This window comes from Grus americana, chromosome 9 (assembly GCF_028858705.1).
Source record: "Grus americana isolate bGruAme1 chromosome 9, bGruAme1.mat, whole genome shotgun sequence".
Taxonomy (NCBI): Eukaryota; Metazoa; Chordata; class Aves; order Gruiformes; family Gruidae; genus Grus; species Grus americana.
In genome coordinates this window covers 22,954,624-22,971,415 of record NC_072860.1, presented here as the reverse complement: position 1 = coordinate 22,971,415, position 16,792 = coordinate 22,954,624, and the positions used below count along the sequence as shown (strand labels likewise).

The 16,792-nt window shown below is 43.3% G+C and overlaps 1 protein-coding gene across 4 annotated transcripts in view; it reads left to right on the top strand.

Annotated features, from left to right (window-relative positions):
* The window catches only part of FNDC3B (fibronectin type III domain containing 3B), a 206,249-nt gene that overhangs the window by 145,161 nt on the left and 44,296 nt on the right, over positions 1 to 16,792 (top strand). For 3 of the 4 annotated variants that reach the window (XM_054834918.1, XM_054834916.1, XM_054834917.1), the window contains exons 10-15: positions 1,509 to 1,647; positions 2,030 to 2,083; positions 10,271 to 10,395; positions 13,008 to 13,182; positions 13,764 to 13,850; positions 16,615 to 16,753. In XM_054834918.1, the coding sequence (XP_054690893.1) occupies positions 1,509 to 1,647; positions 2,030 to 2,083; positions 10,271 to 10,395; positions 13,008 to 13,182; positions 13,764 to 13,850; positions 16,615 to 16,753 (719 nt within the window). The remainder of the gene's footprint in view (positions 1 to 1,508; positions 1,648 to 2,029; positions 2,084 to 10,270; positions 10,396 to 13,007; positions 13,183 to 13,763; positions 13,851 to 16,614; positions 16,754 to 16,792) is intronic. The other variant, XM_054834919.1, reaches the window with a different exon arrangement.

The following is a 16,792-nucleotide window of genomic DNA, read 5'->3' as shown; positions in this document are numbered from 1 at the left end:
ATTATAAATTGGTTGTGAACAGTTAGTGATAGCTTTTGTTTAGAAAGAAGTGACTGCCAAATATAAAAGTCAGACTTAAAAAGCAGCAGCCTGCATTTGTAGTGGAGGGAACTGACACTGAAAAGGCCGGCTGTTTGCTTTCCGTGACAATTTTTTTTCTTCACTGAAACCGCGTTATTTATTAATGACTGTGAAGAAATAAATCTGTTACGTAAAGAAATTTATGGGGCCAATGGTTACTCGGCAGATCGCCTTGGGTCTCCCTAACCTTGGCAGCATCTCTCAGGGCTTCATCTCTGCACAGACAAGTGCTTCTGCTTGCTCCTGCCCCGGGCACCCAGGACAACCTGTTTCGCTCTGAATCCACCACCTGCCTTTCTTCAAGTAGTATTACTTGGGAACCTTCAGAGATGACACTGCGCAGTGTTTCCGTGGCTTGCCGAAGATGCTCGTTAAGCTCATTTTTGCGTGGTTGTATTCTGCATTGGTGTGTGATGCTTAGCTATGCATAGGTACCCCTTGCCAGATGCAGACTCAATTAATTAATTGCATTTGTTTTCACTCCTGACTGCTAACAGCTGATGGGTAAAGCAGTGCTATAGCAGTTCTTGTGAACCTCCCCCAAAAGGTTTAATTCTACGTAGGTGGCCATTGTACATAAATTACTCTTATCTACTGAAAACAAATTTAGAAATTGCCCTTTCTTAAACTCTACATTCAAGTACACAATAGCTACAGCCAGCTCAGAGGTCATCGTCTGGTCATGGCTTGAACATTTTTTTCGAGTAGAAGACTTCCAATTTGCACTTTTCTTTTGCTGGGTGGAAAATGTGAAGGGAAAAAATAACATCATTAATTTTTTAGAGAAAAGCACCTCATGAGGAAGTGCTCAATTATATTATATTCGTTTTCCCACATTATTTGGTACTGTATATCCCCCTCTGTGCTGATATATAGAGGATTTGCCTGAAATCAAATTTGCTTTGAAGATTTTTAGCTTATCAGAGCAATGTTCCTGAGCTGTGTTAGTTCTAATTCACGGAGGTCCACTAAGTGTTGACCCCTGAGTTTGTACTCGTGGAACGAGACCAGTGGTTACCACCACTCAACATGGCACACCTGAACCGAGTGTAAACTAGGCATTAAAATTTATACTTTCTTCTCCTGAGTTCATACTTTCTGTTGTATTGTGAAGAGGATTTTAGCACAGTGTGGGAAAGTCTGGCAATAGGCAAGGAAATAGGAGCGGAAAGAAAAGATGATGATGATAACTCAGTGGTCTGTAGGAATATTTGCACAAAACACTATAACATTCCTCTTCGGCTGTGAACTTTTTTGCATACTTGTGTCGAGTGAAGTAGAGTAACGATAGCCACTGGTCTGTGAAAAATCTGTCTTTAGTGGACGGTGTCATGGATGCTTTGGTAGTCAAATATTGTGGCTGAAGCAGCGCTGTCTCAACTTGTAACTGTCAGCAAATTTATAACCCGTGTGAATGTTGTTTCCAGGGTATATGCAATGTACAACTCGGTAAAGGGATCCTGCTCAGAGCCAGTAAGCTTCACCACTCACAGCTCAGCACCAGAGTGTCCCTTCCCACCCAAACCCTCACACAGGACCAAAAGCTCCTTGACCTTACAATGGAAGGTAGGTAATGCTTGGATGGGGCAAGCAAGCCGTGAAAAAATACAGTTTACTGACAGTGAGCGTAACCATTGAAAATAATTGCAAGCTGAGACAGTAATTTTTTCAGTAAGGGACTTGAACTTGCTGTACTTTGACAAATCCCTCCCCGTGCACTGATTTGACTTTGAAAATGTATGTGTTTCATTATGTCCAGCTTCTTCTCGCTATTCGTCAAGAGGTTGCCAAGCTCTGTGCAAACCCCAGGCTTTGGTTTCACTTTAAACTTGCCTGGGGAGGAAATAGTTTTCTCTTATTCCCCAAATCACCTTTTGTTGATCTTTTTGTTTGTTTGTTTTTATTCGTGTGGTGGTTTGTTGTTTTTTTTTTTTTTTTTTGTTCATAGGCACCTATTGATAATGGTTCAAAAATCACCAGCTACCTTCTGGAGTGGGATGAGGTAAGTAGTAACTAGTTGAAATAAATACATAGATAAATGGCACTCAGACTTTACAAGGATTTGCTGAGGAAAGAAAAATAATTAAATACAGGGGAGAGTAGAAGTAGGCAAATGAAATCCTGATGGCATTAGGCAAAGAGTTGGAAAGGTGAAAGGGGCAGTGGGTGGAAAACTTTTCGTTCAGTGTGTTTTATTCAGAGACAATGTTCTGCTTCTGAACTCTTTAACTTTTTATCGCTCCTTTGATGTACTTTATTTGTTAATTAGTATTACTTTTTATTTAATTACTTGCGATGTATCTTAGAGGTCTGTTCGTGATCTCTTTCTTCTGGATGCTGAGTGCAGAATAAATGCTGTTCCTGCCTCTAAGGAGAAAAGACATCATCTTGCAGCCCTTTCTACAGGGTCAAAATGAGTGTCCTTTACGTAGTGGCAATTAGTCCCCTTCTAGACACAAAAGGAAATAAGTTCTCTGTCCCAAATATCTTACATCGTTAGTGAGCAGCGTGCAGCCGGGGAGAGTGCCAAAAGCAAGAGATGTGGAGTATTTGCTGGAAGGGGGTTCTGGCTGTGACTCCTCCCTCCATCCCCCAGTTCCTTTATGCCTTCTTTCCATCGTGCAAGCCATATTTCTACAGAAAGTGTGAGTCAGTGAATATCATCTTTGAAGGCAAAAATATGTATTGGGTGACAGAAGAAGGCTGGGCAACATGTAAAGAAAAAAAAGATGGTGAGTCAGGACATGAAGAGTGTGAAGGGGTGTTTAGTTGTACAGTCTGAGAAACGTCTCTTGAGGTTTTTAGTAGTCTAAAAATAATATTCTAAAGGGAATATTCTGTTATGAGTTGTTTTCCATCATTTCACTAGTAACGTCTTCCCAGATCATTCTGCTCCATGTTGGACGTGGGGAACCGCTCACTGTGCAAACATTTATTGTATGCAGTATCACAGCAGGCGGGGTCTACGTGATGAGAAACCCACTGAACTAAAATGAAACAATGATTTCAGAATGGCTTGCTGTCCCTCTCCACATAATGGAAGGGGAAAGATTCGCTGAAGTGTGAGGTCTGGGCAAGGAGATTAAAAAGACATTTCCCCAAAAGGATGGGCCAGGATGATCCCACTACACCTTCTGTGACACCTTGACTGTGCCGTTGTGATCTCTTGCAAGGCTCCCAGTAACTTGGAGCCATGGGAACATAACAGCACCGAGCAGTGAAGCAGTGGAAACGTGAATGATTCCAGCCTGCAAAGGGAAGGGAAGCAACAGGAGGTCTTATCAGAAGAAAGACCAGCAACAGACCAATAATACAGTGCATTAATACTTTTGATGTTAATTTTGTCCACATGGAGCCCAGTCATAATTTGGGATGTATGTAAGGCAATTCTAAAATGCTCTTGTCCTTTAAACCCTTTAATACTGAATATATACCTGGAGTTTTGTCTTCAGAAAGAATTACGAAGTCTGTTTTTCACAGGGCAAAAGTAGTTTGGTTCAGTCTAGCTCATGTACCAATGGTGGAAAATGAAGGAATCCCGATTCCCTTAGTCTGTCTATTTTAATTACCTTGTTTTCGCAGTAAAGATCCTGAAATCTGAGATCCCGGTAGATAGCTAGCCAGCAAAGATGAAAGAATAATGGCCCTGCACAAATGAATCTGGGACATCTCTAGTGGTTTGACGTGACTCCTGACTGAAATGGAGTTGTCCGGTTGTGAGATAGTTAATGCCACAGGTGTAGCTTTGCTGAAATTTATTTTCTTCCACTATGAGACAGAAATGCAATTTTGAGTTGCTGAATTAAAACTAGCTGTTAAGGCTTATTAAGGAAAAAGTCTAACGATATGGGCTGGGTGTGCCTGCATCTGCAGGAGCATCATGTACCTGCGATGGCGAGCTGGGCAAGCTGTTCCACTCCCTTTTTCACATGCCATTGCAAGTTGTGCCTCCAACATAGGGTGCTGTTAGCTACTGGAGTTACGGCACCCAAGGACAAAAGAGAATTCTCTTGCAGTGCCCTGTACCCTCACACTTGGTTGTGTAAACTCAACGTGAGCGAAAGCACCAACTTTGTTACAATGCCACGCTGTGTCCTGGTGAAATCAAGAAATAAATACATCAGGGAAGAGGAGAACGCTTGCCAGGCAACAGTGAACGCTCTGCCAGATCTCAGCTAGAGCAACATTCATTAGCTACAGGGCACAGAATAAAATATAAACACGGGAAAATCAGCGATCAGAAGGAAATTAAATTGTGGCTGCAGAGCAGAGGGGGCTTTGCATGAGTGGAGAACAAGAAATCTATCCGATGATCAAGTTAGAAAAACACCCTAAAATGGCAGTCTGCCTTGAGAAGCTGAGTCCCTTCCTGGGGAAGGATAGCGTGCGAGTGAGCCACGGAAAGCCCTCGCAGCACAGAAGCGCCGTGCAGGTCCTGCAAAGCTGTCGCGCAAAGGCTGCAGCCTCAGACTGTAGAGCCAAAACTGGCATCGGGCACAGGAGACATGGGCGGTGGTGGAGGTGGTGAGGCAAGCGTGTCCGGCTGCATCCCGGGCAGGCTGGGCTGTTTCCCCAGCTCGAGCCGTGCTACCCGCTCCTGCCAAGGGAGAGGCTCCAGCAGCCCCTTTGCTCCCTGCCATGGGTCACGGGTTGTATCTTTCTGGGGCGATTCCGACCTTGGAGCGTGGCAGGTGCTCGGCAGTATGGCAGCTAGTCCCTCCTGGTTTGACAGTGCAGAGGCATAGTTTATAGCATCTAAAATGCAGCCAGGAGCGTAGGTGGCATCACTTGTATATGCAAAAAATAAACTGTTGCTGTAAAACGACAGCAGAAGTGGTACGTTTACAGCCCTAGGATCAGGTGAGGTGGTAAGCCGTAGCAAGAGGGCAGCATCTCATCTCTCCCTGGGTGCAGCTGGGGAGTCCCGCAGGGCTGAGGTGCTGCAGTGCCAGCTGGGTGCTCTGCCTGGGACCTGGGTGCAGCACTTCTTGCCAAGCCCCGTGCCACCCCACCTACCTTCCACAGGTCCCCGCTCCTCTGGAGCATCGCTCCAGGGACTGGAGAAAGGGGTTTGGGGCAGGTTGGTTTTTTATTTTACTGTATCTTGCTGAGAACAGACGCAGTACTGTTCCCATTCTCTGGTTTAGCTGTCTTTTCTCATCTATAGTTCAGAAATTTTCTCTCATTAGATGAGCTTTAGGTGAAACACAAATGAGTTGCGTTTGTTTCTTCACTGGAATTAGGTGTGTTGTATTCTGACCTACTTTGATGAAGAGAAGGTTATGCTGCTTAATATGTGCCAGTCCTACCCAACTTCTTCAGTTCCGAGTTGTGGCGTTTTTCCTGACCTGCAGACTCTGGAAAATAGTCAATAGATAAAGCTATTCCTGTTATTCCACCTTTTCCCCTCCCAATTTGGATTGAATTCTTTGTAATGTGACTGGCGTTACATGTTATTTAGAAAACACAAATACTTTATTTCTCAGTACTGAAATAGGTCTTTGAATTATAGTTGTAATGCCTTTCTAATAAACTGGTTTAGCTTAAAATGCATGAAGAACTGTGGAGAACGATCTTCATTCTTTAACAGCAGAGTAAGAGATCCGCTCAGTGAATTGTCACTCAGATAAACTGGATGTACGCTAGCAAAGTTTCCATTGACTTCAAAGGAGTTAGGATCATCCCCTTGGGTATTTTGGGACGCGGTAGGATCTGGACATGCCTGCATCTCAGGTGCCGGGATTGGCAATAGTAGTCTGGCAGCAAAATCAGTTAAAAGCTGTAATTAAGAAGTCCACCTTCTGACTCTTCTTCCATGAACTTTAGAAACCTGAACACTTTGAACTTACAAACCTGAACTAGTCAGTTGATGACTTTGTGCCAGGATTGATTATTCAGGGTAAGCAAAAGGCTAATGGGAAAAAATAGCATTAAAAACATACTGAACAGAAAACAGCGCTGTAAAGGAGGTGATGCTTTCTCCTGATGCCAGCATTCATCAAAATCGGTAAACTGTAACTGCATTGAAAAATGCCGCTGGCACTGCTGTAAGAATCAGGCCTTTGTTACTAATTAGATGTGAATTGATCGTTCTGTGATTAAGTGGTAGTAAATAAATGTTTTTCTTGTGCATAACGATAGCGCAAGTATCCTATTCATTCTCGATGGGAAAGCAGAGGGCTGTTCTGAGCCAGAGACAAGGACGTTCCTCTCGTGCAGAGCGTGTCGCTGTTTTGTACGTAACTCAAAAGCACCTTGAATTCTCATCCAGTAAGCATCTCATTCTAATTTGCTCGAGAGACAGATACAATACCACACTATTTAATGATTTGGTGATGGAGAGTTAATAATTAAGCATATATATAGATAAATGGAGATAATTTTGTTCCGTCACAAAGTTTTAAACTTCTCTAGGCTAGCAGAGGTGTGCTTATTTATACTGGCTTATTTATCTGCGCCATGCATCTCAGTGATGGGCCACTGAATTCAGATACATGGACTTGTGCATGTTCACCTTCCTGCGCTCTCGGTCTGTTCTGTGCCTGTGCCACTCCTAGGAGACAGGCAAGAGGAGAGTCTTGGATAAAATCGGGTTTTGTGTGTATTTTAGGGATGTTTCATAGATCCTGTTCTGTCTGCCGAATGTTTGTATCTATAGAAAATTCAGTCACTTGTATAGGAGCCTGCACAGTAAATGCTTTGCAGAGATACTAGAGTGAGTTATAGTAATTGGTGAGAGCTTGCTCCGCAGCTCTGTGTCAGACTGAGTATCAGTCTGGTGCTTTTTATCGCCAATATGAACCAAACACAGAAGTTCATGCTGCGTCCTGGTTGCAGATCTGACGCTGGCAGCTTCTCTCCGGTCCGTTGCCGTGAGGTCTTGCGAAGGGCTGTGCTCCAGTTCCACACCTGCAGCGGCCCGTTCCTTCTCCCGTGCTTACTTACTCCGCCTGCCGCAGGGAATGCGCTCAACAAACCCCGTTTAAAGTCTCGTAATGCTTGTCTCAATAAACGCTACCTTCAAGAGAAACTTAAGCTCTCTGTTTTAAGGGAGTGTGTAGCTTGAAATATAGCTGAAATAGCAAGCAAAACTCTTAAAAATTGCATTAAAATGCTCTGTTAGAGTATTGTGCAAGTTCTAATGGATTTGTTGAGCCGAATTGTTCCTGTTTCCTCAGACAGGCCCTGACAATCGTCACAGCCTGGGTCGTCCTCGTGAAGAAAAGGGAAGCCCTGGAGAAAGCAGGGCTAGTGAAGAAGCCAGACAGTGTCTGCTCTCCCTCCGAAATCTGTGGATTAGAAGCATTGGCGGAAATGATACAGTATATTTTAAGCAACTTACGAAACATTATTTAAGGGATTAAAACTTGGATGCCGAGCGTACAAAGAATAGGAGCAGGATTCTGGGAAAGCTGTAAGACTCTTGGGTTGCAGCCAGTACCAGCCTGCCAGTTGTTCCCGTCTATAATTATGCCAGCATTAGTGCTTTCATAAATCTTGGGAGAGAAGGAGCGGAGAGACTATTTCCAGGCTATTAATGCCAGGATAATTAGAAATATCGGCCAGCCTCTCCAATTAGTGCCAATAGCGTCCGAAATACCAGCCAGTCTGAGTAATTTGAATACCAGTCGGTCTCCGAGCGAGTCTGGGGAATATACAATACCAGTTCTAGAAGAAAAATATATACAATATCAGAATTTGTACTGCTATAAAGCTGATGATAAAATAAATATTTGGCTATCTTTGTAAAGTTTTAACCCACTAGTTTGACAAGTTGGAGTTTCTTGGTCCGTTGCTCTCAGTTCAGGCATTGTGCTGCAGGTGAGATTTTCCATGACTTGCCTTTTTAGCCAGCCGTCGCTGTTCAGCTATTTGTCAGTCACGTGCTCAGCATTTGGTCACTTTGTTCTCTTGCAGAAAAAACATAGGAAAATGATAAAAAAAAATACATTCTTATGCAGAAAACAAAAAAAGGTTAAATGTTTTCAAATGGTTTGCAAGTAGTGAACTCATTAAAGAGTTAATTTAATGCATCTGAACCTATAAAATAGAGTTTGCAAAGGGAAGAAAGAAAAATCTGTTCCTAGTAGTCCTGCACTGATGAATGGATATTTTACTAAAGCATAGGATTACTAATTAGGTTTTGTATAATCTGGATTTTAAAGATGATATTACTGAGCTGGGAAGTATGGTGACCTAGTATTTTTGTCCAAAAGGAGTTTTATTATATAACTCTATATCTAGAGATTTTAGATCTGAAAAAGTTTTTTCATTTGCAAAAGACTTTTGCTTTAGCATTCATGATTCTCTTCCAACTCCACCCCTTAATCTACTTGAGCCATGCAGTAATGTTACAGCTGGAGCAGGTGGGTGAACTTGAAGATTGTGTATAAAACCAAGTTCCAGAACAAGTGTAGGATCACACTGTATAAATAAAAGTAAATTACGGCTGTTTGCCAGTGTGCTAAATGTCTCTTCAGTGCCTCCAAATTGTTGTGCTGTGCGGGAGGTCTGCACGATCGTTTCTAGCTTGATAAACACATTTTGGAGATTTACTGCAAACATTTTATGGAGTTCTTCCTTCTGTGTTGCAATCCGAGTGAAAAGAGGTGGAAAGTGATAGGGACTGGAGAATGGGCCAGTGAAAAATATATGTACTACTCGGGCATTTTTGAAATCTTTAATGATGAAGTGATGTATTGATGTAATTGATGAAGTGATGTATTGACAGGCAGCAGATGAGGCTGATGGCCGCAGTGAGGGACACCTGTATAAATAATTTTCTTGATAGTCTGCTTAGGTGTAGAAACATCGTGTCTTCTGTCCAGCTGGCGTAGATCAGGTGAGATAAGTAGTCTTGTCTATAGACAGATGGTAATTTTACCAAGATAAAATAAAAACTAAAAATTGTAGACAGGTGCCAGAAATAATAGATGGCATAGCAGAGCTCTGGCACCAGCAGACATTGCAGAGATGGCTATAACTCTGTCTCCTGCGCCAGGCTGAGCACATGGGTGTGCTTTGGCAGGCTTCTCTTCTGGTGTGCTTTGGGGTGCGTTGCATGTTATTGTCCGTTAATTTTGTGTTCAGGTTTTGAAATTAAACCTCCTTTAAACCGCTTCAAATTGAGTAGATGTTATTTGTGTAGAATTGAACGGTCCGGGCCCTTTGTCCTGAAAGATTTCAAAGTGACTGCTTCCTGCATGTGGCATAGGGTGAGACCAATTATTCTTTGTTGTCTGCCTGCAAAAAGCTTGGCTTTGCTTTTACCCTAGGGCATACCAAATTGGGTTGGATTGAAAACTTTTTTTTTTCCTTTCTTTTTTAACATTGTGGGGAGGGAGAGAACTTCTGAATGTTCCTGTCCTTGCCTGTGCTGCTTTGTACTCGATGTACCTGAGGAAGGACCTGGGAGCCAGAGAGGTGTCTCGGTACCCTCCCTTGCTGCTGCCCCATCTTGGCTTTGTCAGGGCTCGTCATTGCTCCAGGCTGATGTGAACCTCCCATAAAACACCCCGCTGGCATCCAAGTGTCTTACCAAAGTTGCACGCTTTCCAACAAATCCTCTTTGCTCGTCACACGCTGCTCACTCTGAGCAGCGGGATGGCTACAGAACCTGGTGCGTTAAACATTCCTCTGCGACGAGGAAATCGATTCTGCCCTCGAGGGCACGGTGCTGAGCAGAGGGTTGCAGCCAGGCTTGTCCTGCTCGGGCGGCAGTCGGTGGGGTTGGCCATGGGCTGGCCGGCGGGGAGCGAGAGCCCTCTTGTGGGATAGAGAGCAGGATTTGAGGTGCAGAGGGTAGCGCTTGTGAGAAATGTTGGTTACAGCTTTCCTGTGCTCCCGTGACCAGGTTGATTCAGAGATTAATTTTACCCTTAATTTGCAGGATTTTTGGTTTGGTACTCATTAGTAGGATAAATTGCACTTCAGGTAGGATGACAGAAGCTGTAGATACATCTCATGAAGATAAGAATCTGAAGAGAGGAGGAATCTGACAGCAGACTGACTGCGTTGATCTGTATTATTTTAGGTAGCGTAGCAATGCTGCCAGTGGCTTCCATGGCTTTCTTTGCACAGTGCCTGTATAAAAGCATCTAATTCTAATATCATTTAACATCTCTTTTTAAAATAAGCACCGCGTGGTTTTGTTTCATAGCTATCCGATTACAGATTGCTCTCTTTCTAGGGAAAAAGGAACAGTGGTTTCAGAGAATGTTACTTTGGAAGCCAGAAGCATTGCAAGTTGACTAAGCTTTGTCCAGCTTTGGGTTACACCTTCCGATTAGCAGCTCAGAATGACATCGGTACTAGGTAAGTTATCCCAAGGTATAACCCGAGGATTCTTCCTTGAGAAAAAGTGGTAGTTGAAAAGTTGAACTATCAATGACAATGTAAAGAGGAATTTCTGGGGAGATTTTTGTTTGTTTTTTCTCTTTACGGTTTTGAGTTAAATATCTGACATTTGCTCTATTATTAATGCTTTAGAGCAAGTCGCACCTTCCCTGGTGGTATCATTCACCTCCCAGGGAATTGCCGTGTACCTTCAGCACAATGAGGTTAGCCTAAGAAGATAGGCTCCTTTTGAGGTGTTAAATGGTGTTTTGTGGTCTAGTCCTAATACAAAAAGAATACATCTGTTATGTAGAATTTCCACTAGGGACCTCTGTGAACCAAGAAAAACAAGCAAGAGGAAGTTGAGTTACAGATTTTGAAAGGAATCTTGATATATTTATTTTTCTGGTTTAAAGCAAAGCCCTTCTGTCTCTCTGCAGCAGTACAGTCCCTTCCTTCTTCCGCAGGACTGGCAGGGCTGGCTGATGGGGTGGGAGAGAAGGGTGAGAGAGCCAGGACCGAGAGAGGACAGGCACAACCGGGGACCTTGCAAGGATGGGGTTCAGGTTCTGCTTTCCTTTGCACATGAACAGATGCGCTGAAATGAAGATGGCGAGAAATCAGACGTACTGCAGTCCTCCAGGAGCTGCTAGGGAGCACTGGGCTAAAACGTTGCACGGCTGAGGGCCGGAGCGTGCCCAAAGAGCCATCGTGCTGCAGGGGCTGCGTGCTCCTGCGCTCACGGAAGGAAGGTGGGCCAGGAAAAGTTTAGCTGTGAAGAAGCTAAACATCCAGTGCTCTTGTATACTCCTTTATTGTCCTTCTTAGCTAAACAGGATCTAATCCTTATTACAAGAAGGACAGAAAAAGAAACTCTAGTGGTATATAACAATGTGTTTTGCTGAGGGAGATTCCTGTATTGTTCTCTCTTCCAAAACACAAACCTCTTAGTAATATGTACCTTTTAAAAGTTTCTTTGTTCACGTTCTTGTGTTTTCTCTCTGAGATGCACTGGGACTGTTCATGTGTGCACAGACTCCCTTTTGCCAGCTTCTTGCAACATTATCTCCCTCCCTGTTGAAATAATAATACTTGATCTGGAGAGAGAGGGAGGCTTCAGCTGGAGCTGCTGCGTGTGGCAGGGAGGGGACTGCCAGTTTTGTGCAAAGTTCCCTGTTTTGGCATCTCTTTTCTTTGCCAGATTCCAAATTTTTAAAATATCCTGGGGCATGCTTCAAACCCCCCTCCCTCCCCCCCCTTTTTTTTTTCTCTTTCTCTGTTTTCCTCGGCTGTTGAGGAAGGGGTGAACTAAGAACTATTTTTATGGTCAGCTGCTTTGTGTTAATCTGTGAGATAAGCACCAACAGCACATGGCTTATTTTTATAGACAGCACTAAAAGTTATGACATGATAACGTCATGTAACATTTTGTGTCATAAGATGGTTTTGGTTGGTTGTAATGCTATTGGACTTAGCATTTAAGAGGATTTTTGTCTCATTCAGGTGTTAGTTATAAGGTGGATTTTTTTAACTATAAGAATAGTTCAACAAATATGTGGTTTTTGAGAAAGAAGACTCACACACAGCTATATCTCCTTTTTCTATTAAATTCATGCGATGACTTTAAGGAACAAAATACGTTTGTGCTTTGGAAACAGAGATTTGAAAATTGCAAGAACATTACCTCCAGTTGAGAGTTCTGATGTTGTCCTCCTGAAAATTCACCAAAATCCGTCCATTTTAACTTGTGTTCTCAAATTTCCATTGTACGTAACATATTCTGCACGGAGCCTTAAGAGAACTCTTCCTACGTTTGTTCGACACAACCGCCCGTTACGTTTCAAGGCATTCTGTGCTGGGATTTAGACGAGATGAGAGCAGACATCTCCTCTGCCGTGGATGTTCTCCCTGGTTGCAACCTGAGCTATGCAAAAGAGCAACTTTATGCACAGCTTCAAATGCAAGGAAGTTTGGGCAGGGAAAGTCGGAAAGGAGTAGAGCCAGAGTTGGAAGATATCTGTGCCTGCACCAGGCAGCTCCTGTGGGATGCTGTGCTTGTGTGGTCATGACTGGATAAATTTTCCCTGCTTTCTTTGCAGGGGGATGTCTGAAACAGTAGGACTAGATTTGCTGGAGCACTTGGCTTTCCGAGGTGTAGCTTAAATAAAAGTTGTATTCTGAGTTTATAAAAGGAGGAAACTACATCTCAGGTTCGACATCTAAAAGTTGAATGCTTGGGGCTTTATTTCCTCTGGTTTAGTTCCTCTTTGTTGAAGGAGATTTTGCTCTGCTTCGCAGTTACTAGTAAGTTAATATTTTTGAGAGAATCAAATATTATTTTTTCCAATATAACTGTGATGAGATCTGTAAAAATGACGGTGAGGACACTTATAATCCTTCATTTTTTTCTATTCTTAGTTCTGGCATTTCATAACTGGGTGCTCATCTTTTCCACCTGGGCAATTTTAACATTGCCTAGATTAAAATAGGAAGTATTTATCTAAATGCATTGAGGTTTGGGGGTTTTGTTTGGTTTGGGGTTTTTTTTTGATTTTTAATATTCCTCTCTCTCCTTTCCCGTCCCTATGAAGTGGGTACAGCCAGGAGGTGGTATGCTACACTGCAGGTAACATTCCTCAGACCCCTTCTGCACCAAGGCTTGTTCGAGCTGGCGTTACGTGGATCGCGTTGCAGTGGAATAAAGTAGACGGATGTACGCCAGAGGAAGTGATTTCCTACACCCTGGAAATTCAGGAAGAAGATAATGTAAGTACCGTGTTACCATATACTGCATGACTTAAGATTGAGTTTTCATTTATTAATTAGAGATTGCTGAGGAGACTGTGGATTGCTGCTTTGGGGGGTCTTTTAGGAGCACTGGGTGCTCGGCAGGATGGAGCTGTGCGATTTGTTCCGCTCCACAGCAGAATTGTGAATCCTTAGCTAAAACTCTGTACTGTCATCCACGATACCTTTACAGAGCTTCACAGGGGTCCGTAAGGTACAGGGCAGCTTGTCCTTACACAGTTCAGTCTGCCGCATCCTCCTCACCGCTGCGTGGTGTGCTTGCGCTCTGTCATCTCTCACTTCCATTTGTTACACGTGGTAAACTGTCACGATTGCTTTTGTGCTCATTTTACAGCAAAATTTTATTATTCGGGTCAGTCACGCCATCCTTCTAGAAGGAAAATTATTGTGGCCTTGCAGCTTAAAAGTAATAAGAATAATTTCAAAAAGCACTTGACCATAAAGCCCCTTTGCTGTAATGTGTTCTAGCTACAGACTGTAAGACAGAGAGCACTTCCTCGGACTCCTCAGTTACGGGAATTTGGTTTTGTTTTTTCTAGGATAGCGTGTTTCACCCAAAGTACACTGGAGAGGAGCAAGCCTGTACTGTGAAGAATCTCCGAAGAAGCACGCAGTATAAATTCAGGGTAAAATCTTTTTTCTCTTGTCATTGCATAGTATTTTCTGTGTTGAGTTTTTTCCAGGTACTGTAGGGACACTTTAGTACTACCTGCAAAACTGAGCTATCAAATACAAATCTATTTTATACTAAGACCTTGTAGACGAAACCAAAGTTGTATTTTCACTTTTACTACAGAAGATGCTTGTTGCTTGGCCTTCTTGAAGCAGGCATGGTTCTTGGCACTGTGTGCTGTCAGGTGTGATGTAAAAGCGTGGCTCAGGGCCTGAGGTGGTTGTAGTCGGCTGCATTGCTCCCCAAAATCCTGAGCCGTGGTCACAAAACCAGTCTCACTTCTACACAATGGTGAAAATGCGGTAAGGAACCCAGCAAGCACAGCTTCCTTCCCGAGCTCAGGGGCCTGTCTTCCCCTGACACGCAGAAATTGGAGCTTTTCCATCTGATGCATACATGTGGCTAATTTCAGAGCTGTTTTTTTTTTTTTTTTTAACAAGTGGTGGTATCTCTTGCTCTGAGGGTGCTCCTAAGTACAGACCCCCCAGGAGAGATGCCTTGAAGTGTTCTTGCAATCACAAAACTCAGACATCTGCCTGGCTGCTACTGAAGCCAGCAAGCACAACACGAGTGCCGGGTACCGTTGCCACAGAGAAGATGGTGTGTTTTTTACCAGATGGGCTGCGGTGCGGCTGTCTGTCCCTGCGGAGCCGGGAGCCGAGCAGGGCTCCATGAGATGGCGTTTGGCTGTGCCATCTGTCCGGAGCGCTGCTGTCCCTCTGGAGATGACGAGGAGCTGGCTGTAAAGCCAACGTCCGCCGTGTTCCCACATTGCCAAACAAAAACGGTGTCTGGAAGCAGCTTCATGTCATCTGTAAACAGCGCTGGGAGAGAAGGATGTCATAGGTTTGTGTCGATTCAAAAACATTTGGCTTCTGTAGGTCTTAATATATTCAGGAGCAACAAAACAACTTTACCCAAAGACTCATTTAAATCCTTAAAATCACCTTGCATATATTCCTTTGTGGGACAGAAGACCTTGTGAAGTTGCATGAAGAACTACTCAAAGAATCAGGAAGTTGTTGTGGTGTCGCTCGGAGACGATGCCTTTTAGTTTAGCACTGTAAAAGGTGCTGTGGCCGGCTGAAGGAAAAGGACGGTTAGTGCTTCTCTGTGGCTCTGCTTTCAAACTAAACATGAATTTTACAAAACTGGGTTGATACCAGAGGAAACTCGTTGCCTCGTGTCACTGGCTGGAAGCACAACTCTGATCTGACACAGCACTGAGACGTTCCCTTGTTGCATGCAGACTAGCGTTAATTGGTTACGGAACTTGGGGAAGGATCCCCAAAACTGTAAAACAAAACAGGCAAACAGAAGCAAACACAGCCCCCATGACGAGTTTTAAAACCCTGCTGTGATCCTAGTGTGGCTATCTGGCAAGTTCTAGGCTCATCTCTGAACCTGGGCAGAAGATTTCTTGGTGAACCCCCAAATAATATAATAATAATAAAGAATTAAGGGGGAAATTTAAGGGAAACCTGGAAGCAAAGAAAATTTTATTTTTATTCCTAGTAAGAGGATGGGGGACTCTAGGTTGTGGAAGCCATGGCTCTGAAAAAGTGTTGAAGATGCTGCTTGAACAATCAATTTAATATGCATTTTCAGTTCCTGCCAGGCTAGTGCAATCTTTAGCAGTATAAATAGGGGAATTTCTAAATGTTGCATTACATTCATAGCTCAGACTGATTCCCTAGAGCTGTTACTGGGATATTTGTCTAGCTCATGTGTCTGGTGTTCATGGCAAGATGTCTTAAATCGGAGGATAGTCAGAAGAACCAAGAGATGATATGGAGGAGTTGATACTGGCTTTAGTGACCTATTTAAATCAAGCATATGAGCTAGAGAACCTCAGATACTTTTTTGGCCTCAAAAATTGCAAATTGTTTTCCTTAGACGCCTGTGTTAGAAGACAGGATAGAAATGACTGCTTCTGAGAATAGCAGAGCTTCCCAAGTGGAAAAGTTCCTGCTAGCTTATATTTACAATTAGCAATGATAATACATATTTTATTACTCACTTCTTTGGCAGCAGATCTTTGTCCCAGAGACTAGCATGAGCTAATTCAGCTTTCAGCAGCCGTAAAACACTGGACGATTTGGGGTCTCTTGTATGATCCTGATCTGCTCAGTCTCCTGGCCAGGTCCTCATGTCTTCTCTCAGCTGAGCAACCTTCTCCCTGACGTCAGCAGATGATGTTCTTCAGTGGAGATGAAGGATTTGGCTGGGAAAGTTTACTTTGTGCGCGTCCTGCTCGTTTCAGTGGCTGCAGATTACGGGTTTCTTGTTTGCATGTCATGCTACTTAAGCTTTTGATTGTCTGATTACTGATACTCCAAAGTAATTTGTTATAAATAGCAATTTGAAATGCCTCCAAAACAAAACCAGCATGGTTATTGTCTTTTATTTTCATCTTTTGTGAGTAAATAACTGCAAGTTGCTGTGCGACTTTTTTTTGAAAGGGAAAACCAGTAGTGCTCTTATCTTAAACGTATCGTGATTTATTGCTAGCAGAGGGAGGGGAAAAATCAGTGTGGTTTGTGAAGAACCAACGTGACAATCTCGTATCTGCCGTTAGCATCCCACATGCTTTGTTGGGATGTGACATGCTTTCCAGCTTAATGATATTTGTGCAATGACTAAAAGAAGTTTCACGCAGAACTGTCAGAAAAGCAGTTACAGTAAACAGTGGTGAAATTGTTGTGGTTTTCTTTCAGCTGTTTGCTTCTAATGTGGAAGGAAAGAGTTCTCCCAGTGAAGTGTTGGTCTGTACAACAAGCCCAGACAGGCCAGGACCTCCTACCAGACCTGTTATTAAGGGGCCAATAACATCTCATGGCTTTAGCGTCAAGTGGGGTAAGCCAGTTCAGTTTGTCCTAACAGAGCTTTTTTGGG